Here is a 23,901-nt window from a genome sequence, read left to right on the forward strand (position 1 = left end):
AGAGTAAATATAGCTCTTTTCGAAGTATTCAGCTGCTGGCATCTAACTAATTCACAAGGATTTCATTTCATTCTACTTTGAATTTTTAGATGAAATTCAAGTACTTTTGCCAGTTTCAGAATCTTCTGGCCATCTTGAACTTTTATTATTTGTGTAATGTTGATTTAAGAGGAAAGGCTAGTAGAAGGGCTCAGAACTATCCTAGCTCTGCCAGTTGCTAGCTGTGTAACCTCAAGGAAGGCACTGTAACCTCTCTTCAGCCCTCAGTTTCTTGACCTACAATCTGTGATAAAAATAATGCCAATGTCACAAAGTCATTGAGGATGTGTATAAAACGAGATGATATATGTGCAAGAACTCAGCAATAGTGTCAGCACACAACAGGCCCCGTAAAGAAAATATAACACTTGGGAAATAATACAACATTGCATTAATATTATTATGAAGTTATATATAAGAATGTTTGAAGGGACAAACATACTTCTTTGTTAGAGTAAGATATCTCAAAGTTGGTTCTGAAGTTTCATTAGATGGTACAGAGAGAAAAAAAGCATCTTATGGTTAAATAATTTTATGAAACAAGTTAAAAATAATTTTTAAATATTTCTTTTCGCAGGATTCCTCAGAGTTCTAAAAGCTCACAGAATGTGGCATATGATTGAACTTCTTGCATTAAATGGAGAAGAGGTTTAGCATTCTGGAAGGGTAGACATTGGGGGAACCAAAGCAACATAGTAGAACTTGGAGCAGTGGGTAAAGGTCCACCACAATGAAATGAATGGAGAAAAGGCTGATTCAAGTTGGAACGGGAGGACTGGAGAAAAGCAAGCAGTTCCCCTTTCCCCGTCTCATCTCCAAGTACAGAATGAGTTTCATAAACTTCTCTGATCACAGAATTCTTATCTCACACTCTGTCTTGCAGGGCCCATGTTCCTCTTTGCGCAATTTGGCAACTACTGATCAGGAATAGTGGTGTTATTTATGGCCGTGGTTGTGGATGGCAGTATGGAACAGACATTTGTTAACTGATTTTGCATTGTATTTGTGGGTTTTTTTTTTTTAACCTTTACCTAGGTAGTGCTACTCTCAATTTTGCCTTTCTCCATTTTTCCAAGCCTAGCTAAAATGAAGTTCATGTGTTTATTTTAAAATGACTTTAACAGAGTAGAGCGAGATAATGCTAATAACAAAGTTGAAAACAATGGGCCTGACTAGTTAGGACAAGGTCCTGGCATGATCTGCTCTGGTGAGCTTCTTTGACCAACACCCCACCTCCAACCGGAATTAGTTTGGGTTGGATTAGCTCTCAGGTGCTTCCACAGCAGTCTCCTACAGTAACTCTTATCATGCACGACTGCAAAGACTTATAGAAATTTACCTTCTCACTAGATAGTAAACTTCTCGAGAGCAGAAGTGGCACTTTTATGTACTTGGAGTGTTATCAGCTTCTTACAGAGCCTCTTGTCATGTATGTACTCAAGTAATTTATGAATGAACTGGCCTGTGAAAGAAAAATAAACTAATACCAATTAAAAATCACCAAAAAACATTGTGAACTGCTCCATGTTAAACTCTTTTATACCGAAGTTTTTTTTGTTTGTTTGTTTTTTGTTTTTAATTCAGGGCAGCTTTAGACAGAATTAATAGACATGGGTCCTAGCCCTGATGTTGCTACAAGCTAGCTAGCTTAGTTACTATAAACAGATCAAGTCTTTTCTCTGGCATCAGTCTCATCAGCTGTGAAAGGAGAGAATTTATACTCTGCCTTTTTCCAAACAGGATTGAAGGTGACTCTTGAGACTATCTTCGGTCCTTGACTGATGTAGTTAAACTTGTGGGAGCCCTAAGAATAATGCTCCCTTAATGGGAAAGATTTCTCAAATTGAGAGTTTAAGTATAAGACGTTTATCCGGGCAATCATTTACTAGAGCAAGAGCACTTTATCAATATGATTAGCCATAAGTTTTCGGTTGCAAAAATCAGAAACCTATTGAATTGCTCAGGTCATCTGGAGGGTAGCTCCCAGGAGTGATGGAATGGCTGAAAGATTCAGGCCATCCCAAGAACCTTAGAGAATAAAATTAGACTCTGAAACACCATCAGGTCAGCTTCATTTTCTTTATCTGTTCAGCAGGTTTTTGCATACAAGGAGGGTGAGAGCTGCCAGCAGCCTCCGCGCTTACATCCTCATAACTTTGCCACCCAAGCAAAAAGGCCTTGGAGAAATCCTGGGAAAGGACTCTGATGAATCTGGTTTTGGTCATGCGCTCATAATGAAGGCTAAAGCAATTCTTAGTCCAGTAGGGGCCCCACTTAGGTCATGTGGACACTACTGGACACTATGACTAGAGAGACGGAGTACGTAGGAGATGGTAACTTCCATTTGGACAACTGGGGGAGCTCAAAGGGAAAGGCTAGGTGTTAGAGCACAAAACTGGCCATGGGGGAATCACTGTAAAATCAGAAAAACCTAAGTTGTATTTACTATATCGCTTTATGGACATTTGCAATCATCTATACTAATGGAGATATATGTATTTACATTTTAGATAGACATAAGCAATTTATGATTTTAAAATAGGAAAAATATTTTTCCATGTAGTTGTGCATTATCAAACAGATACATATCTAGTGGCATCTGATAATTTTAACATACGCAGAAGTAGTGAATAATTGAGTTTTTTATATTGGACATGAAAAAAGAGGAAAGTAGAATTGAGAAACAAATGATCTGAAGCAAAGCACCTCTTTAGAAGGGTATAAAGCAGTTGCTTAACAAGTTTTTCCTGAAAAAAAATAAAAGAGGCTTCTTGGAGCTTAAGACTTAACTTCAGCTCTGATTTTTTTGGTTGTTTTTACAGAATTCCACCTAATTAAATAGATTCAAAAGAGTAATAACTTTGGACATTTCTGATTCAAATATAAACTTCAAAAATCTTAAGATGTATTACACGCTTCCTTACATTATAAAATATTTAGGAGACAACTTTTCTTGCCTACCCTGGATACCTTTCACTTTTTTTCTCTCTTCTTCCTTCTGCTGATATTATGCATATATAGCTGTAGGTCTATAGCCAACAAGCCAGTTCTATGGGTTGACACTTTAAGAATAAATATGGATTTAAAAGGATAGGATGGAGTTCTTTTCAATATATACATATTCCTGATTAGAAGGCAACAGATTAAAATGTTAACAGTGAAATCAATTGGTGGCTTGATTACAGATAATGTTAATCTTCTATTTTATAATTCTGGTTATTTTCTAAGTTATTCATAAGGCATATATACTATGATAATATTTGCATTCAAAGGTATGGAACAAAGAAAATAAGCGTGATTAATTTTGAACCATGAATAGTTTAGAAAGTCCTAATATCTTTATATTATCCCTCAAGCCCAGACAACAGGAAGGAAATAACATATCTATAAATATTTCATGAACTGTAAAATAGAAATATATAAGAATGAATGAAAAAATATGGAGTTTTTTCTCACAGATGGAAAATAATTTATAACTTTGAGTCTGGAGAAAAACAAGGACAGGAAGCTCAGATACAGAAATTCTAACTGTACGATCACGAGTAACCCAACAAAGAAGAAAGAGGAAGAGATCTGAGAGAATACAGTTTGACTATGGGGACATAAGATCGGGTTTAAAAATAACACATACAAAAGGCAGAAGGAAAAAAAGCAGGGAAGTGAACTCAGAACAGATTCAAGGGTGGTCCTAACTCATCCAAATAGGGTCAGGAAGCTCAAGCCAAGTACAAGGACATGCCCCCCAAAAATGCTACAAGTAGAAAAAGACCTTATGGGAGTTTATGCAGAACAAAAGTATTATAATAGAGGGGCAGACTAATGCTCGAAAAAATGGTGCAAGGTGAACAGATGACACAGAGAAGAAAGGGCTAGCACAACAAAATAACTTTATTTTTTCTATAATGAAGATTTCAGATCGAGCAATCAGGAGACTCCCTTTTGCATCTTATCTTTACTATAATGGCCCTCATACCATCCTGTGGACAAAGTAGCTATGGCCTAAACACAAAGTAAAATGGGTAAATTTAATTGACTCAAATGATGCCTAAGGGCTACTAATTATTTAATTATATCAAAGAAGAACAATATTTCTAAGGTGGTGGAGCAGAGCTCAAACCTCTGATGAGAACTAACCTCATTTTCTATCAGAAGTTTGGATAACATCAAAATACCTATGTCCTCTACTATCTTCCCATTCTGTGGTCTTATTTTACTATCTAAATGTGGGAGTGACCAGGGATCAGTCCTAATCCTCCTATCTGCAGCCTGGACTTTTCTCCTGAACTCCAAAATCACAACTAGCTATCTACTTGACATGTGCTCTTAGTTGTCTTCTAGATTTTAACATAACAGTAGTCCCCCCTTTATCCACAGTTTTGCTTTCCTGGTTTCCATCACCTGCAGTCAACCATGGTCCAAAAACATTACATTAAAAATTCCAGAAATAAACAATTCATGTTTTCATTTGTGTGCCGTTCTGACTGGTGTGATGAAATCTAGCAATGTCCCACTCCATCCTGCCCAAGACATGATTCATCTCTTTGTCCAGCTTACCCACAGTATATATGCTACCCACCAGTTAGTCACTTAGTAGCTACCTTGGTTAAGACTGTCCCGGTAATGCAGTGCTTGTGTTCAAGTAACCTTTATAGTGGCCTAATGCTACATCCCAATGCCTACATCATCACCTCATTTCAACTCATCACACAGGCACTGCATCATCTCACATAATCACAAGAAGGGTGAGCGCAGTAAAATAAGATATTTGAAAGAAAAATCACATTCACATAACTTTTATTACATTATATTGTTATACCTGTTCTATTTTATTATCGTTGTTGTTAACTCCTTACTGTGTTTAATTTACAAATTAAACTATCATAGGTATATAGGTATGGGAAAAAACAGTATTTGTAGGGTTCATAAGATCTGCAGTTTCAAGTATCTCATGGAGGTCTTGAAACATATCCCTTGCCGTATACAAAACTGAGTCTTGGATATGTCTCCCCACTGATTCCTTCACATCTCAGTACTCCTATCTCAGAAAATGTCAACTCTATTTTTTCACTTGCTCAGGCCAAAAACTGGAGCCATCCTCAAATCCTATCTTTCTCTTATTATCTTCATCCAAATGGTCAGGTAATCTTCTCTGTTATATGTTCAAAAATACATGCAGAGGTTTTACTTTCCACAATTTCTCTTTCTTAGATACTGCAATGGAGGCCTAGCTGATCTCCTGCTTCCAACCATTCCCAGTAAAATCCAGGCTCAACATAACTGCCAATATGATTGTTTAAATCAAATGATATCACATCACTGATGAGACCCTATGTCTTCCCATCTCATTCAGGGCAAAAGCTACCATTGTTACAAGGCTCTAAAGATTCAGCCTGACCCAATGACCTCTCTGACATCATTTTTATCATTCTATTTAAGCGCAGCTGTCAGTTCCTGCAACAGTGCCTCTGCCCTTGCTACATCCTTTTCCTAGACCATTTTCCTCCCAGGAATCTATATGGCTTAATGTTGTCCCTCCTTCAAATCTTTAAAAAAAACACCTTTAGTGAAACTTCCCCTGGCCACCTGTCTACAATTGCTTTACTCTCTTTGAACTGCTCTCTACATCCTATCCATATATGCCACACAAGCTCTAGACTCCTTCCCTGCTTTAATTTTCTCCTTTGCACTTATACTCCACTGACAAACTATGTAGTGCACATATTTCTCTTTTTATTACCTGTCTCATCTACTACAGGGCAAATTCCAAGAAGCAGGGATTTTATCTATTTAGTTCCACTGTATACTGCTGGTGCTTAAAACAGTGCCCGCCACATAGAGGAGAGGTACTCAATGTTTATCTGAAGAATGAATGAATGAATGAATGAATGAGTAAAAGAAATTGTAAAATAAGAAGTTAGACCATAAAATGATTTTGAAGTACTATCCGAATATAATTTTCCTGTGTTTCCACGCAGTGATAGAAGGTATAATGACATGAAAATTTGGGGGTTAAGTATGAGTTTCTATTCCTATGATAACACGAGCCCTCTTTAGAATTTGATATATTGACTTTTCTCCTCATGTTTCCCCTTCTTTACAAAAATTGGAAACACAAAAATTTATACTTATAACCAGATGAACAAGAAGGTGATAAATCTCTTTCCAAAGGAGCTCTTCCTTTTCAAAGAGACTCATCCAGGGAGGGCGTCCATAATGGGCCCTTTGGACAGCGTTGAAAATTGGGTTTTACACACAATGTTTCAGAAACATATGATACAGGTAATGCTACACATCCCATTGCCTGACACCCTCTCTCTCATTGTGAGAATCCTGGAGAACATAAAAGCTAAATGACTTGCCTTATGGTTCTCAAAGACTGTGCCTGCACCTAAAAATTCAGAGTGACCAAGAGTTATACAAGTTCTCCACATAGAACTTCTTTCTTCTGGGGCAACTTTTGACGGACAAAATTATTCTCGAAAGATGACTCCATTTCATTTAGTTCAAGGAAATATACTTATAACTCTTAATTTTTCTGTCATTGGCTTTTCTACGATATTCCTAGGACGGTCACCTCAATAAATCTCTGGACACATCAGGCTAACCCAGTTTTTGAACAGTGTCCCAACACATCAGATCAGCGAAGAACGTTGCTGCAGAGCTGCTGCGGCTGCTTCTCACTTAAGTCTAACGAGATATTGATTTTTCCTCCAATCCCCACAGGCTCTCCCAAGGAATCGATATCTCACTAGTCAGTGAAGCAGATGGAGATGAAACAGAAGACCTTCGGAGAGCAGGGCTGTCGCCCACAAATCTAAGGGTGCTTCAAAGATGGCAAACAAGACACATTAAAGAAGGTAAAGGACCACAAAACAGGAGACAAACAAAATACTGAAAAATATGAAGTAATTATAGGGAGGGAAACGTCAAACATGTGTTAGTAACAAAACCCCTCTTGAAACAAGGATGCAACCCTTCTCAGAAGGTTCTGACAATGGTTCTGAAAGAGACGGAGCCTTTGCCTATTGTTTGTTTGTTTGTTTATTTTTAAAGGAGAAGCTGAGATATAGAAAGTAACAGGTAGATCCAGAACCAATCAAATCTAAATTTAAAGCTGATACTTACAAGTTGTTATTTTGGGTAAGTTACTTATATTCTGCTGTCCTTTGGTTTCCACATTGTAAAATGAAGAAAAAAAATCCCCAGTTTTAAAAGAAATTGTAATAAATTATAATAATTGCTAAGCTTGAGTCTGAAATAAGGTAGACGATCAACAAAAGGTCAAAGGGCAGGGGCACCTTCCTGTTAAGAAAATAAACAGGAGAAAACGATCGAAGAAATAATATTTCTCAGAACATAAGTTGAAAGAGCTCACTGAAAGGGCCCAGCACAATAAATGAACAAAGGCTCACACAGAGCATAGAACTGTGGAATTTCAGATTATGTGGGGGAAAGAGATGATCGAACATCAAGGAAGCTGCCTTACTCTCAGGTAGAGGTAACAGCTTCTCATTCAAGCACTGCCTCAGCTTTCATAGAGACCTCTAGTTTTTATGGAACTTCATGCTGTATTGTAAGTATTCATTTACTTGTATTTCCTTCTAGGAGACTGGGAACTTCTTAATGGGAAAAAAGTATGCCCTTTTCTCATTAGTGTCCCTTGCCCTTAGCAAAGTGATAATGTGAATACATAGCAGCTATTTGAGGAATACTTCAGGAATAAATGAATGAATGAGAGAATTAGTGAGCAAGTGACACACAATGCATCTTAACGAGGGTGCATATCAAAATCACCAAAAATCTGTTTTCCAAAGATACATTTTATGCCCCTCCATACACCTCTGAGAACAGGACTGAGGCACCTGTAATTTTATCAAGCTCCTCAAGTGCTCCTAATGTATAACTCTGTTCAAGAATCATTGTCATTGAATAAAGCTCTGGACCAGATATCCAATCTAGGCCTGGTTTCTCCAATGAAAGTCAGTAAAAAGATTCTCTGGAACTGTTTCATTATTAGTAAAAAAAAAAAAAAAAGACAAATATGGGGCCATTGTATGTGGCTCAAATGAGAGTAGCTGAAACAAATGAGAGGTACAAGTATAACGAGATCAAGAATAAAATTGCTAAATTTTGGTCCTGGAGTATGAAGGAAAAATGAACTAGATAAGATCCACAGGCTGATTCTTGCATGATTCTATGTGGCATTACCAAGCAAGGAATTCTGCAGTTCCCAGTCTAGTGCCCAAGGTATTATAGGGGCTACTTCCCTCACCTTCATTTTTCTTCCTTACATCTCCCTGAATACTGTGTGGCACTACAACCTCCTTGCTGTGCAAAGTGTCTGGATAGCTTTCTGGATGAAAGGAATTACATAATGTTGAGTCCTCCTGGGAAATATATCAGTAAATTAATTTTTCTGCTTCTATACAGTTGTTTTAAGAATGGAAATGCCCCCGCGAAGGACAAGGAAAAGAATAATACAGTAAAAGAACTCATAGAAAGAGTCCTCAAGAAGCAGCGAAACAAAAACTTCTGTTGCATCCAATAAACACTGACCATGGAGGTGATCGCCCTCCATGTGCATGTCATTGTGCTGGCAGATGACCAGGAGGATTTCACAGTGCAGCGCAGGGGCCAGGCCTATGAAGAAAGAAGTTTAGCATAATGTGCTAAGAGATAAGAGAGACTACTCGAGGGTCACTAACAGATGATACTTGAGCTAAGTCATAAAGAATGAGATACAAATAAATGACTGAAGGAAGCAGGGGAAATATCAAGTGTGAACAGAACACGTGATGCAGTTTAATATCTCTGGAGGATAAATGGATGGATGAAGTAGCCAGAGATAGGCCTCGAGAGGCAGAGAAGAGCCTCTCACCTGGGGGTTATCTATCCTCTCACCTGGGGGTTATCTATGATCAGGAACAAGTGGTTTTTGAAGGATGAGTAACTGTGCATAGGGGTGTATAGCTTAGATGTCTGGGTGGATGTGAAATCTCCAAATTAGCTGATCCGATTTGAAGAAAAGCTTATGAAATCAGTTTCAGACATGCTGGGTTTGAAGCGTTGTAGGAGTGATATCCAGATAATGATCTAGAGTGATATGGAAGTCTGAAGTTTAGAAAAGAAGTCATGGCTGGAGATAGAAATCCAAAAGAAGAGCTGACTCCAGAAGCAGAATCTGGTTGTTTTTAATCATCCCTGTAACCAAGAGCAGAAGACATGGTCTAGTAGTAAAGACTAGGGACCATATTCAGTCATGGTCTGCACCCAGCTGCACTCAGGCAATGTTTTCATCCCCAAAGGCACTAGCTGCTTTTCCTATTTTCCATCACCTACACTTTCCCCACATAGCTCACTTCTGCTTCAGATTAAGCTCAAGATAGGACAGAAGCTCAGGAGTATCCTCCCTCCTTGAAATATGAAGAAACAGGTACATGGGTTTTGTCCTTCAAAAATTTTTACAGAAATAATTCTAATGGGGAGCTAAGAGAGAATGACATATGCAACACCTTCCCTCTTGCACACAGAGCTATGGTTATATCCTCTGAGGGTCTATTTGTATTTCCCTACAATATCTTAGTCACAGCTGGATTTCAAATTACTTAATAAATTATAAGCATAGATGTAAAAAATCTCTGGAGAACAAATTAACTAAGGATAAAAATTTTAATGTTATTATTAATTCTTACTGATTCTTAAGAAGATGAGTAACTTGAGTCTCTTTTACTTAGGCTACTCTCAACTTCAAGAAATGATTCTATTTTTTATGTAGGACATTAAGAATCTGTCAGAGCAATGATTAGAATAGTTGTACTAGACGACTGGTCATTATATAAAATGATCATGACTATTAAACATTTCCTTTAAATGATGCCTCCTAATTTTGCTGATTTTCAGTTTCAGATTGGGCCCTTCCTTTTCTGTCCCTAAGTATAACCAGCTCCAATCAGATCAGCTAAAAATACAGGGTTAAACTGCTGTGAACAATTAAGTCAGTGGAGGCACATCCTATAACCGTGTCTAAATTCTTTGGAGATGAGTACTAAAACCTAGACTACCTATTTCCCATAGAGAATTTTAAGAATAAGACATTTTAAGAATAAGAACTGGCACCCAATACCATGCTCTGAACTCAGAAAGGGCTTAATACACATTGTTCACGGATAGATCTGGACAGTCATTCAATAAAATTGTGTGGAATCAATGAACACACCATGACTGTCGAGAATTTTTTATGATTTGACATTTGAAAAATTGGAAATAGAGATGGTCTACTACTCAACTTTAAAATAATGGGATTTTAAAAAAAATGATATTCTGTATTCAATCCTTAAAAAAATGAATTAGAATAACTATCTATCCATACCCGACTATAATTATCTATGCATTTTCAGTTTGTATAAATTCATTGTTTCTAAGTGTAAATTTTCTAGAAGCCTATCTAAAAGGAAATGATGTGTGACAGAATTTTTCAAGCAGCTTCCAGAAAACCAGCCACTTCTTAAATAATAATAATAAAAGCTCACTAAACTCAATAAACACAGAAAACTTTCCCTCTACATGAGAATTCTAGGCCAGCATTTCCTAAATGTGTTCCACTCTTTCGTTAAGTATTCTAGTTGGCACAAAACATTTATGAACTGCTGCATGGTGTATTCCCCTTTGGAGGAGATCATTAAAAAGTCATTATGTGTATGGTACGCCATCATTTTAGAAACCCACACTGACACAGGACATATCATGACTTTAAAAGATTATATGAAGGAGCAAAAGGTGTATGTTAGAATCAAAGGAATAAAGTCGTACTGGTTAGCTTTAGGAAAGTCACTTAAGTCTCAACTTTAAAAAATCAGTAATAATAGTAATGCCTACTTTATAGGATCATGAGTTTATAAACATATAAATCTTTGCACAAAGCTAACATTCAGCAAACAGCAAGAAATGTAGGCATGTTATTATTGGAGATTCAGAATGCACATAGGATATCAAAGGTCTTGACAAGTCCTGCAACAAGGGAAGCAGTTTAAGTTGGTTTCCTCAAACGTATTTGACCATGTTTATTAATCTGCCTTCTCAGTTGTAAGATTCAGAATCTGTTGATGAAACAGTTGATTCGAGAATGTTGGGCAGCTTGCAGAATTATTCCGTAATCTTGAGAAACAGGCTCAAGTCTAAGCGTCCAGAAATTCAAACCCTATATGGAACAGGCCTCATGAGAACACTGCTGCAGCCATCAAGGAACATGAGCAGATTCTATAACCTGAGAGTCTCTGGGGATCTCTGGGGCTGGCAGATTCTGTTTCTGTGTCAAACACAGGACCCTGTAAACTGTTGTCTATCGAGGATGGAGGCCTGTTTTCAGCCACCACCCTCCCAGAAAAAATAGATTCTTCATTGCACCTTCTTTCTCTAGCTGCTCACTTCTGAATCGGTATGATTGGTGAAATCTGGACTATGTGCCTGTGTCCTAGGTACAAAGGAAGCAAAAAAGAAGAAAGTTTTATGGGTTCTTCCTGGGAAGGTGAGCCTCCCATGGCTAGAAGTTCCCTAAAGATAGCAAATGCATTTAATAGTTGCTGGAAAGCTAAAACACAAGACACATATCCATTACACTGTGAAACACCTACTCCTCTCCCTAAAAAGCTAATGACTTCCTATACAGAACACTATTGGGTATATTCCTTCTCTCTGTGGGACACACATCATTTTTCTTTTTAGTTTCATAGAAGAGACTGAAACTGAGTGAAGTTAATGTAAGAAAGCTTCTTCCTAGGACGCCCATTGATCTTGGAACATTCTGAGAAGAGGACAGGCCTAAAAAGTCACTTTAAGTGGGACAGACACAGTCAAGGAAATCTACCAGTAGTAGGGCATGAGGTGGAGAGAGCAGGAGAAAGGGCACTGCAGTTCTTTCTGTGACTTTGGTTCCTATCACCACTAGTAGATAGTTAATACTTGCTCCATTATTTCTCATCTACACTGATGTTTTCCTGGTGTCCTGTTTCTGAACGTAGCCACACATGAATCATTGCACCATTAGAGCAGGATGGAAAGGGCTGAGAAATAGAAAATAGCTTTGTGTGCATCAGAGCCAAGTATAAATGGTGACACCCAGACCAGCAGATGGGCTATGGGAATAGATAATAGGGATGATGATGGTGATGATGATGATGAAGATGATGATGATGATGACGACAACAACAACGACGATGACAAGTTGACGATCTGTTTCTGTGTGTGTGTATATGTGATCAGACGTAGCACATCCAGGGACCCCATATACATATGTCACTTTTTGCTCACAGCAACCCTAAAAAGTGGGTGGCTATAGTCAGAGAGTGAATCTAAAAGGAACAACTAGTTGAGATTCAAGCAATAGGCACCAAGAATGAGACAGGTAAATGGGTCAGCAGGTAGCAGGGCCCCATCAGCCACACAGATGGGCCCAGAAGACAGGACTCCCAACTTTGGGGATGCACTAACAGGATCAGGCCAAGGCCTTCATTCTAGGGATAAATATACCAAAGCATATTATAAAGACTGGGTTGGGCACAGGAATATACCAAATAGTCATTAGTCAAGCTCAGGTGTGATGTAGACAGTGTGATGTATTGGGACTCCTGATCTGTAGGGTAACCATATAAATTTAAATTACAAACCAGGAATAAGAGTCTTCTTAATAATTATGCCAGGGCAGCAGGCATAAGCCAGGAATGTTCTAGGAAAATGGAACATATGATCATCTCAATTAAATACCACCTGGCTCTAGTGAATCCACAGGTAGAATTCAAGTAAACACAGCTGAGAACAGTAATGAATACAGTGGTTAAAAACCACAGAAAACCTGACTTAGGAGAGACTGTATTTATTTTATTTCCTTTGGTTTTAATAGTTAAAGAGATGATATGAAAAACTGGAAATGCCAGCATATATTTAATTTTTTCTATCTTAATTCACAGCCAGAAGCTATCATGATTGTTCCAGTAACAGCAGTAATCATGAAAACTCTCATGGAAAGTTAACCAGAATATTAAAGAACAAGAGAGTATATATGGCTGGGTGGTGGGGTCAGCAGAAAGATAGAGGCTGGTCTCAATGACAAACACCTCCAATACCCTACTCTGATAGTTTCAGCTTCAGAGATGGTCACACTGATGGTGATACCCACAGAATTTCTGCCTTTGGCTCATTCGAAATTTAGAAGACAAAAAAAAAAAAAAGAAAAAAAAGAAAAGAAAAAGAAAATCAGATGTTTATCACTGGACTGATTATGAAGTCACTCAAGACAGCCTTGATTGTTAGTAGGTTCACTTTCTAAGAGAAAGGTCTCTAAGGGAAATGTTCCCTGATCCCAAATGTAATCAAAGAATGAATCAGTAGCTGTCTCCAAATGCTGCCATCTTAGCGTCAGGCTGACAGTTTGATCTGGGCCTCTGTTTTGTAAGTGTGGTAATACTATCTTCGGAAAGTAAGCAGAGCTTTATCAGATGTTTTAAAAAAGACTTTTTGAACAGTTTAACACTCTGGCTTGTCAATGCTGCAGTATTATTCCTGAGCTCTTACGTGTTGACTTTGAATGCTAATCTGGCACCAAGAAGCCCTTTTCATTATTAAGACATTCGGAAGGGCATTTCGATAGCAGTATATTTGCAGAGAAGAGAGACATTGAATGTGGGTTCTGCCTTTTACTATGAGGCCTTGTACCCTCCGGTGATATTAATAGTTGAGTGCACTTTAGGCCTGTGAAATTCCCTCCACCCTCTCTCTGTACAAAGCTTCTCATCAAAGTTTACATTTGCAGGGATTTACAGGATTAGAAATCCAGTATGTAAGTATGGTGGGTCAGCCAGGCCTTAAGTTAATGAACATCATGCCCATAAGCAGAGTCTGACACCACAACAGTTGACCAGGGAAAATCAGAGTGAACTGAAAGAGGCCTAGAAGGTCTTTTGTCCCACAAGCAATTTCAACCCTCCCCACATATTCATATGCTTCTTCCTTTCTTTTCTTGCTAGCGCTTATTCACTATTCGACACCCTATATATTTTACTTATGTTTTGTTATTGTTATACACAAAGTCAGGGTTCTGTCTGTTTTATAAATATGTCTACTCCTAGTGCTTGGTAACTACAGGTGTTCAACAGTATTTATTGAATGAATCAGTAATGGAAGAGTACTCTCCCCATGTAAATGAGTCATTCAATCTAGTTTGCTCAAGTAATCAATTGAGAAAAGTGGTTCTCCAATATATTACTCTTTTACCTTTGCCCCTAGAATCTTCCAGGCTGGAGAATGACTCAGAAGAAAGGAATCTGAAGGAATATGCAGGAGCTGTAGAGTAAAATCGAGTGTGGGGCTAAGGAATCAGAGAATAGGTAAATTTACCCATATTTAGGAATTTTTTAAAAAGCTAGACTAACGTTCAAGAAACAGATCATTAAAAATGTAATATTTCTTAAGGTTTTATAACTCAATCATACCTATAAGTTTTGCTCTACCGTCTCTCTTAACAACAATAAATTCTTCAAACAAACAAACTAAAAAGGTTCAGTGACAGCAGAAAGTAGAAAATGATACTGTCCTAAATCAAAAGAAGAAGAAAGACAAGGAATTAAGAAGTAATGACTTTGAAACATAAGGCCAGCTTAGAGAATGCACAGAGACAAGGCAGGCACTGAGACTCTCCATGAAATGGCAGAAACAAACAAAATTCCTACTATGACAGAAAAAGTGTCATCACCATCTTCTCCTTCTTCTCCATCATATCCAATCCAAGCAGCTGCTTAATCCTGCTGGTGTTCATACTTTAGTAATATTCTCAAATCAGATTTTTCTTTCATATCCTAAAAGCCATTACCTTAGTTCAAAGCCTTGTCATTTTCCCATAGTAATGCAATGTTACTATGTCTCCAGGTTTACCTGCCTCCCACCTATCTTTCCCTAGTCCTCAGAACAAATCTGACCATTTTTACTCTTCAGTATAAAACCAGAGGCTCCTCTCCAGCCCATTAGAACAAATCTGACCATTTTTACTCTTCAGCATAAAACCAGAGGCTCCTCCCCAGCCCATTAGAATGATTTCCACTAAAGTTATATTTTCAAACCATTCTCTAATGATGTATAGAAATATTCACAATAAGCCCTAAATGTGAATTCCGTAAGTACAAAGGTAATGCCTATCTTTATAGCTCAACCTTGAACAACTGATACAGTTTCTAGGCACCACAGCATTTAATACATGTTTCACAAATAAATAAAGATATAAAATATGCAGAATGCAATCCTAATAATGTAAAACATATTTATATGAAAAACATTTATTTTTATTTTATTTTTGCATTCTATTTTAACTTTCAAAATTTACCATGAAAGTTTTTTCTTCTCTGTACTGAGATTCAACAATACAAACAAAAACAAAACAAAGGGAATAGAACAAAAACCGTGCACCTGACAAATCAGCAGCGTGGGGCATAAAGGGAAGTACAACACCCTCATGATACCACCTTGGACTCTTCATCTACCTGCTCTGACTCTGCCCTCACTTCCTACCACTCCTCTATCCCCTGGAAGAGTGAGCGGTGACAAGCCACACCAAGTTCTTCACATTTCTATCTGCCATCTCCTCTCTCACCATACTATCTAGTATTCCCAGCATGGTAGTCTGTGTTCTTGCCACCTTTTTATTTCTAGGGCAAAGCACAATTCCCGGTAAAGGACAGCATATTATATGTTGATGTAAATTAATTCTAAAATCATACTTATCTAATAGGGTTGTTGTGAGGACTAAATGAGAAAATGCATGTAAAACGTGCCTGACACATAATAAGCACTCAATAAACGAACATAGTTATTAACTATTATCAATGTGATCATGTAGTAGTTACTTTGCTCCCTTAGCCACAATCATCTTAAATTGTGGATAACCTGCCCACATACTCATCCTCCTGAAATGAGAAAGAGCTTAAAGCAGTTTGGGAACTATAAATCACTAAACAAACATTGATTATTATCATTATAATTATGAGGATGATTACGTGCCATTTTCCTTGTGAGTCTTGCCTACAGTAAGTTTACAGTAAGGTCACATTACCTTTGCTGATGTTTCAAACCATCCTACAAAACCGTGCTCCTTGCAGAACTGGTCCATCTTGAGGCCATTGTTCATGAGCATATCCTTCCCCTGGTCACATTTGTTGGCCAACAAAACCACTGAAACTGGTTTTCCATTAGGGAGACTTAACTTTGAGTCCAAATCATTTTTCCACTTTGTCACTGCTTCAAATGTAGCTGGCCTGGTGACATCAAAGACGATAAACGCACCCATGGCTTCGCGGTAGTAGACCCTTGTCATGTTTCCAAATCTTTCTTGACCTATCACCAAAAAGAAATAGAAATCAAAAACTTATTATGATTGTAAACCAAATCACATAGTGTAACCTTATGAAGCCTCCAGCATGAGCTGATCACTGAATAAAGTGCTTCTTTGCTTTTTTTTAAAGAATGAGCTAAATATGCAATCATGCAGCTTTGTTCTCGATCTTTGAGTCCAAAGGGGATTCATTCATTTAACAAGTATTTATTGAAACTTTTGTATTCCATGTAATGTTCTAGAACTGTGCTAATACAGTATTCCACTAGCCACATATGGCAATGTATATAACATATAAAACTAATTAAAATTTAAAATTCAGTTTCTCAGTCACACTAGCTGGTCACATTTCAAGTGTTCAATAACCACATATAGCTAGTAGCTACAGTATTGCACAATTTCAATATAGAACATTTCCATTATCACAGAGCATTCTATGGCAGGGGCCTCCAATATTTTTGGCACCAGGGACCAGTGCTCCTATGAGAATCTAATGCCCGATGATCTGAGGTGGAGCTGAGGCAGTGATGCTAGGGCTGGGGAGCAGCTGCAAATACAGTTGACACTTCGCTCACTTGCCTGCTGCTCACCTCCTGCCATGTGGCCCGGTTCCTGACAACAGGTCACAGACTGGTACTGGGTCCCTTGTTCTATGGGACAGCACTGTTCTTAATAACTGTGATACAATGATTAGAACATGAAAATCTCTGCTGTCATGTTATGGAGCCTACATTTTAGTGGGATAATAGATTATAAATTATAAACACAGTAAATAACTAAATTATGTAGTATGTTTAAAAAAAAGGACACCACATTCAACTCCAATTACAGGTAATCATCATAGCTACATTTATTGTATGTTTACTAACCATTAGAAATGTGATTTATGTAAGTGATCATGAAGGTATAATTATTATCGCTATTTTTAAAGTAAGAAAATTGAGATTTAACAAGGCTAAGTAACTTGTTCAAATTATATAGATTAATAAGCTTTGGAAGTAGAAATTCAAATCAGAGCTTTTTGAATCCAGAGTCCTTTATCAACACTGAATATTTTCAACTACTAAACCATAGTTATACTAGCTCCTCTCCAGGTTTATGTGCCAGGAGTGTCCAGTCCAACTCACTTAAATAGATAACAGATATTTACATGACAATGCCAGTCTCTGGGCAACATGCCAAGAATTCACCAGTAAACTAGCTGACCTCTACCCTTAAGTAGTCTACAATCTACTGAATAAAGAAAGTTCTCTGATACAGAAAGAGGAGAAAGGGGGGAAGGATGAAGGAAAGAAATAAGTAAATAAGTAAGTAATAAAAAAGAAAGAAAGAAAGAAAGAAAGAAAGAAAGAAAGAAAGAAAGAAAGAAAGAAAGAAAGAAAGAAAGAAAGAAAGAAAGAAAGAAAGTAAGTTTGGCCTTACTTAGACAAATTCACTAAAATCAGCTCTGCTCTGATTCTTAATTTTTAAGTGCATAATGGCAAGTTTCTTAAACACTCTAAGCTTAGCCTTCTTCACTTGCAAAATGGCAATAATAGAGGTACCTCAAAGGTTGTCATGAGAATGAAATGAATTAACATATGCAAAGCAACCAGCACAGTACTTTAGAACTACCTGGTATTTGAGTTTTCTCTCCTTCCTCCAGTATGTTAAAAATTATGAAAGACAATATGATATAGGTAGTGAAATCATAGTTTCAGACCAGACTTTACAACAAAAAATTACAGGTATTTCAGCTGATTAACAAAAATGAATAAAATCCTATCGCTTGTCACTCTGTCCACTGGTAGTTGCTGAAGACAAGGGATAATGAAGACTGGGTTTATATTTTCTGAACCAAAAAACTCCAGAAGTGTATGACCAGACAAAGATCTTTTATTCTAAATTGGGAATTTGTGTTCAGAATCTTATAAAGTTAACTAAATTAAAACAAAGTTAGATATGTATTCAATAAACCAACTTAGAATGAAATGCTGAAACAGGCATGTATCTGAGAACATACAGGTCAACAAACCTCTAAGAGCACCTAGACTTAACTTTGAGCTCAAGATTTTATGATGATGAGTTTTAATTCAAGTTACCAAACGCTTTTGTAAGTTGTTATGTTCATATTGGCATTAGCGTTGTGGATTGTAAGAGAAAATGATCCATCCATAAGCCATAACTGCTCTGTAAAAATGTATAGTCAAAGGTTCCTGTCATCCTGTGTAAACCTGTGTGCTCAAGCATGTATCATTGAAAAAATATTTTGTCAGGGCCAGCAAGTGATGATCCTAAAACATTTCTTACATGTTGTATACTACACAAACAATTTTTCTTTAATGTTCACAGTCATCCAGTCAATGAAAGAAGGATATATTATATATATCACATGACATACAACTCTAAACTTTCTTTCTTCTCAAATGAGTTTTACATTTCTTTTCCTTTTTTTTTTTTTTTAGTTTCTGATGCAAACAGTGATCTCTTTTGATGCCAGTGAGGGTAGCCGCAACACTTCAGGAAGATGAGAAAAAAAGCCCTCTGTGATCATTCATGATTCTGAAGGCCTCTAGGCTTTGCAAGGATATCTTATGATCCCTTTCAGGGAGCTAATCAGATGAAGGACAAAGTCATGGGTTATTCAATAATCTACTTGTCCAGAGGTTTTCATAGCAGAGTAAGGCAGTCCTCAAGAGGAAAGATTTTACATTTCGAATATATGGCGAAGGGTCATTTTTGAGACTATGCGAAAAAGCAATTATATAAGTTTAACACCTTCATAGGAATTCAAAAAGGGAAAGAGTGTGTGTGTGCGTGTGTGCGTGTGTATGAGGGTATGTGTGTCAGATGAGAAACAAGAAGAAAAAAGCATGTTTCTAGAAAGAAAAGACCTTTGTTTTTGAGGTCACTGGGCCAGCAGACTTGGAAAGTTTGTTTTCTTGGCGTTCCAGCAAGAGGTCACATTCAGACCAGGGCATTTCTAACGCTCACATTCTATCCTTCCTATCCTGTCAGCTGATAGCCCTCTCTGCTGTTTCTTATTAAAAGAATGAGAATCATGTGACTTTTAGTGAGTGCCCACATATGGGCAAAGTGGAGACCTGATAAATTTATCATAGGTCATTTACTTAAAAAAAAAAAAAGTCCATAGTTGAATAATCTCTCTTGAAGTTAGATCATTCATTCAACACACATTTACTGAATAGTGAATACAGTCCAGGCTCTGTGTTTTGTGCTTGAAATAAATAGTTTTCTGTCCTTGAGGAACTTTGAAACTAAGAAGTGTCATAGTGAATGCGTGCACTGAAAATGATCTAATTCACCATATAGGTCCCTGCTTCTCTTAGTCTCTAAACACACACTCCATAGCCAGCTTGTGGCTCATGATTCAGCTTCCAGCTTGGAGGGATATTAAATGACAAAGCAATCAGCCGAATCACAAAAAATACAATGGTTCTACATAGTAACAATGTGGATAACCTCGCTACTGAAGGCACTAACTCAAAGGGTCAGAAGACACGGGTCTTAATTTTAATCACTGGTCACCAGTGCAGGCTTAGACAAATGTATTTCTCTCCCTGAGACCCAGTTTTCTCATCTGTGAAATGAAGTTGTTCTCACTGATATCCACAGTCCCTTCCTGCAAACATGCCTTCTAGCTATGATAGCACCATTAAATCAACACTTGTACCTCTGTCTCAATTGCCTGAAATGGTCCATTTGGTGTCAGGGACTCCGTTAAAAATATACACAAGCAACACAACCATAATGTGTATTTAATGATATTTTCACTTGGTAATTAATATTATATAGATGCTCTCAGCGTGCACAACCAAGCAGTGAATATTCTCGACAGGCATCAAAACAAGAAGTATGTTGGGAAGTATGCTGGGTTTTCTCATTGGTCAAATAAGGAAACTGAATTGGATACCCTAAACTATTGCCTCTGGCAACACCTTTTTTTATCAACATCTCCCAGATGCAGGCGTCCAAATCTGTACCTCTTTTTCTTCCTATGTTTTCCACTCTGGTTCCTGGTATTGCTGTCTACACTGGCACCCAGAATGGTACCTTCAAGTCATCTTCCAACTCCTTCCCAATCCCCATACCCAAAGGGTCTCCAACATCCTACCAACACTTCTATTTCAGAAGTGGCTCTTGATCTGTCCCCTGCTCTCCAACAGCATTGCCACTGCTCCAGTTCAGGCCCTTATTGCTTCTCACCTGGACCCCTGACAGCTCCCTAATGTCAGCTTTCAGCATCTCAGTTCTCATCACTCCCACTCTCCCTTAAAATAAATATAAACTCAGGTCTTCAGACAGTTGCCATTTTGGCAGCACAAGAAATCACCTGATGAGTATATATCCAAAGAAAATGAAATTGCTACCTTAAAGAGATATCTGCACATACATGTTCACTGGGACATTATTGACAATAGTCAAGACAAGGAAGCAACCTAAGTGTCCATAGACAGAAGAATGAATAAAGAAAATGTGGTACAAACACTGGAATATTACTCACCATAAAAAAAGAAGGAAATCTTGCCTTTTGTGACAGCGTGGGCAAGTGTTATGAGAGCACTATGTTAGGAAAATAAGTCAGACAAAGAAAGAAAAATACTGTATGATTTCTTATACATGGGCTCTAAAAAATCCAAACTCATAGAAACAGAAAGTACAATGGTGGTTGCCAGAGGCTGGAGATGGGGGAAATGGGGAGATGTTGGTCAAAGCGTATAGACTTCTAGTTATAGATAATAAGTTCTAGGAATCTAACATATAGCATAGTGACTATAGTTAGCAATACCATATTATATACTTGAAAGTTGTTAAGAGAGTAGATTTTAAATGTTCTCACCACACACACACACACACACACACACACACACACACACACACAGAGGTAATCACATGAGGTGACAAAGGCATTAACTATTCTGCAACAGGTATCAAACTATCACACTGTACACTTTAAATTTACACAAGGTTATATGTCGATAAACCTGGGAAAAAATATCTAAGGTATTTATCAAATACCCATTCCAGGGCTACACTCCTCAAAGATTCTTATTGTGTTGGCTTTGTAGGGGGCCCAGGAATCTGTTTTTATTTTAAGCACTCCCTAGGTAAAGTCTTAAAACTCTATTTCTATCAGAATCCACTTTCAAAATGTAAATATTATCATTATGCTTTGCTGCTTTAGCGCTTCAATGACTCTACTTAAAAACAGACACATTTATTAACACTACACATGAAAAATCGTTGGCTCCAAACACCTCATATCACTTCCTTCAAAGTGCTTCATGGACAAACCACACTGAATAACTTGTTCTTTGGAAAACACATCCTGTATTACTCCCTGGAATTTCTAGGGTTTTTTTGCATCTCTGTTCTCAAAGCCTGAATTCCCTCCCCATCACTCCTCTCACCCTGTTCAATGAAATCCTAAGCATCCTCTCATTGTGCCCTGAAGTGTCACACATTTGTGTAACCTCCCCTGTCCTGCCAGCTGGACTCAGTGACTCCCTTTTATGACCCCAAGAGTGTTCTTTATCCTATGCCATTCACACCTACCATGCTGTGTATTCATGCTTCTAACTCCAACATGGCATTGTGAAAACCTAGGGAACAGGGTGATCATGTTTTAATGTTGTAAATCTGAGGCCTATTTCTCCATCTTTTGGATCTAGTAAGAGCTCAATATACTGCGGTAGAAATAAACCAAAACTAAGATTTCTTCCAATCTTCAACATTGTCATGTCTTCATGAACTAGTCCTGCATATGAATGTGCTTATTCTACATTCTACTTTCATTTCCAGTAAATAATCAATAGGTGTTCAATGATGATGAAAATTAACATTCTAACAGGGTTATGTGCCTATCTGTTGCAAGAAGTTTCAGACTAGAATATTTTTTTTTTCCATAATCATTCTCATCTTCTTAAGAAATACTACCTTGTAACCAACTTACTCTATTCCAAAATATATATGCATATATATTTTGGGAGTCAGTAGAGCTAAATGTGTCAGCAAGATATGCTCTTTACTTTTAGGGAGTAATAGTATGAAAAGCAGGAAGATAAAGCCAAAAATAAATATGGACCTTGTACAAGGGCCTTAAGAAAAAACAAACAAACAAACTATCCAATTGATAAAATGATTAAATAGCCACTGAATTTATAATGGCTTAAAACGGTTTTGATCCCATATTCTAGGATCAGAGTCAGGCTGACATCCTGGTGAGCAAGATTCACTCCAGTTTTTAAGATCCCATCTGACCCTCTGCTATGGTTCTGAAACATCTTCATCTTCTTTCTTATCTTCTTTCTTCTCTTCTCTTCTTTCTTCTCTATCAAATCACTGACAGAAAAGTGTCAATCAGTCACCATTCTTCCAAGTCACCTAAGGCAGCGGTCCCCAATCTTTTTGGCACCAGGGACCAGTGCTCCTTTGAGAATCTAATGCCCGATGATCTGAGGTAGAAATGAGATGGCGATGCTAGTGCTGAGGAGCAGCTGCAAATACAGATGAAGCTTTGTTCGCTTGCCCACTGTTCACCTCCTGCTGTGCAGCCCTGTTCTTGACAGGCCTCTGACCCATGGCCTGGGGGTTGGGGACCCCTCACTTAAGGCTTATATCCTGAAATTAACCTTGTGTAATCTTCCCCTACAAAATTACTTGCCTCCCCCTACAAAATTACTCGCCTCCCCCTGAACCAAGTTTCTGCAGACCCATGACAAACACAAAATTACTCGCCTTCCCCTACAAAATTACTCACCTCCCCCTAGCCTGAACCAAGTTTCTGCAGACCCATGACAAACACTGCACTCTACACAATAAGGGTCACTGAGTCTCCTTATTGAGTAAAGGAATAACCTGTAATTCTTTATCCCCTCCCAGTGGATACCTGCAGACTTAACAAGCCTCTAAGAGTCATCCTCTGTCATGTTTCTTGCATTCATCATTTTCCTTCCACTCCCACTGAAATCACTTTAGTTAGGTCTGTCTCATCTCATTCATTTATTTAACAACAAAAAAAAAATGGAATACTTATTATTTCCCAAGCACTATTCTAGCAACTATTAAAAAAAAAAAAAAGCAATTGAAAATCCTTGCCCTCAGTAAGCTTATATTCTAGTGAAAAGAGATAACCAAAAAAGTAAGCAAGGGTACATATAATACATTATCTGGTGAAAAGCGCTATGGAGAAAAATAAAGCAGAAAAAGAGAAGAGGGTATGTGGGTATCATTTGAGTAAAAAAAGAGATAAAGGAGCAAGCCATATGGATACTTAGGAGAAGAGGGTTTTAGACAGAGGGAACTGCAAGTACAAAGATGCTGAGGCACAAATGTGTCTGGCAAGTGTTTGGAGAACACAAAGGAGAGGACTGAGCTAGGGGAAGAGGAGTGCACGCTGAGGCAGGCAGATCACAGGGTCCAGACTGTAGATAGTTTGGAGCTGTAAAGCAGATGCCTTTTATTCTGCAGGAGAGAGGAAAGCACTGAAG

The 23,901-nt window shown here is 37.8% G+C and overlaps 1 protein-coding gene across 1 annotated transcript in view; it reads right to left on the bottom strand.

The window, feature by feature from the left end:
- Positions 1–23,901, bottom strand: part of RAB38 (RAB38, member RAS oncogene family) — a 45,665-nt gene that overhangs the window by 10,555 nt on the left and 11,209 nt on the right. Inside the window, exon 2 of the mRNA XM_011363275.2 lies at positions 16,133–16,413. Within this exon, the coding sequence (XP_011361577.1) occupies positions 16,133–16,413 (281 nt within the window). The remainder of the gene's footprint in view (positions 1–16,132; positions 16,414–23,901) is intronic.

This window comes from Pteropus vampyrus, unplaced genomic scaffold (genome assembly GCF_000151845.1).
Source record: "Pteropus vampyrus isolate Shadow unplaced genomic scaffold, Pvam_2.0 Scaffold84, whole genome shotgun sequence".
Classification (NCBI taxonomy): Eukaryota; Metazoa; Chordata; class Mammalia; order Chiroptera; family Pteropodidae; genus Pteropus; species Pteropus vampyrus.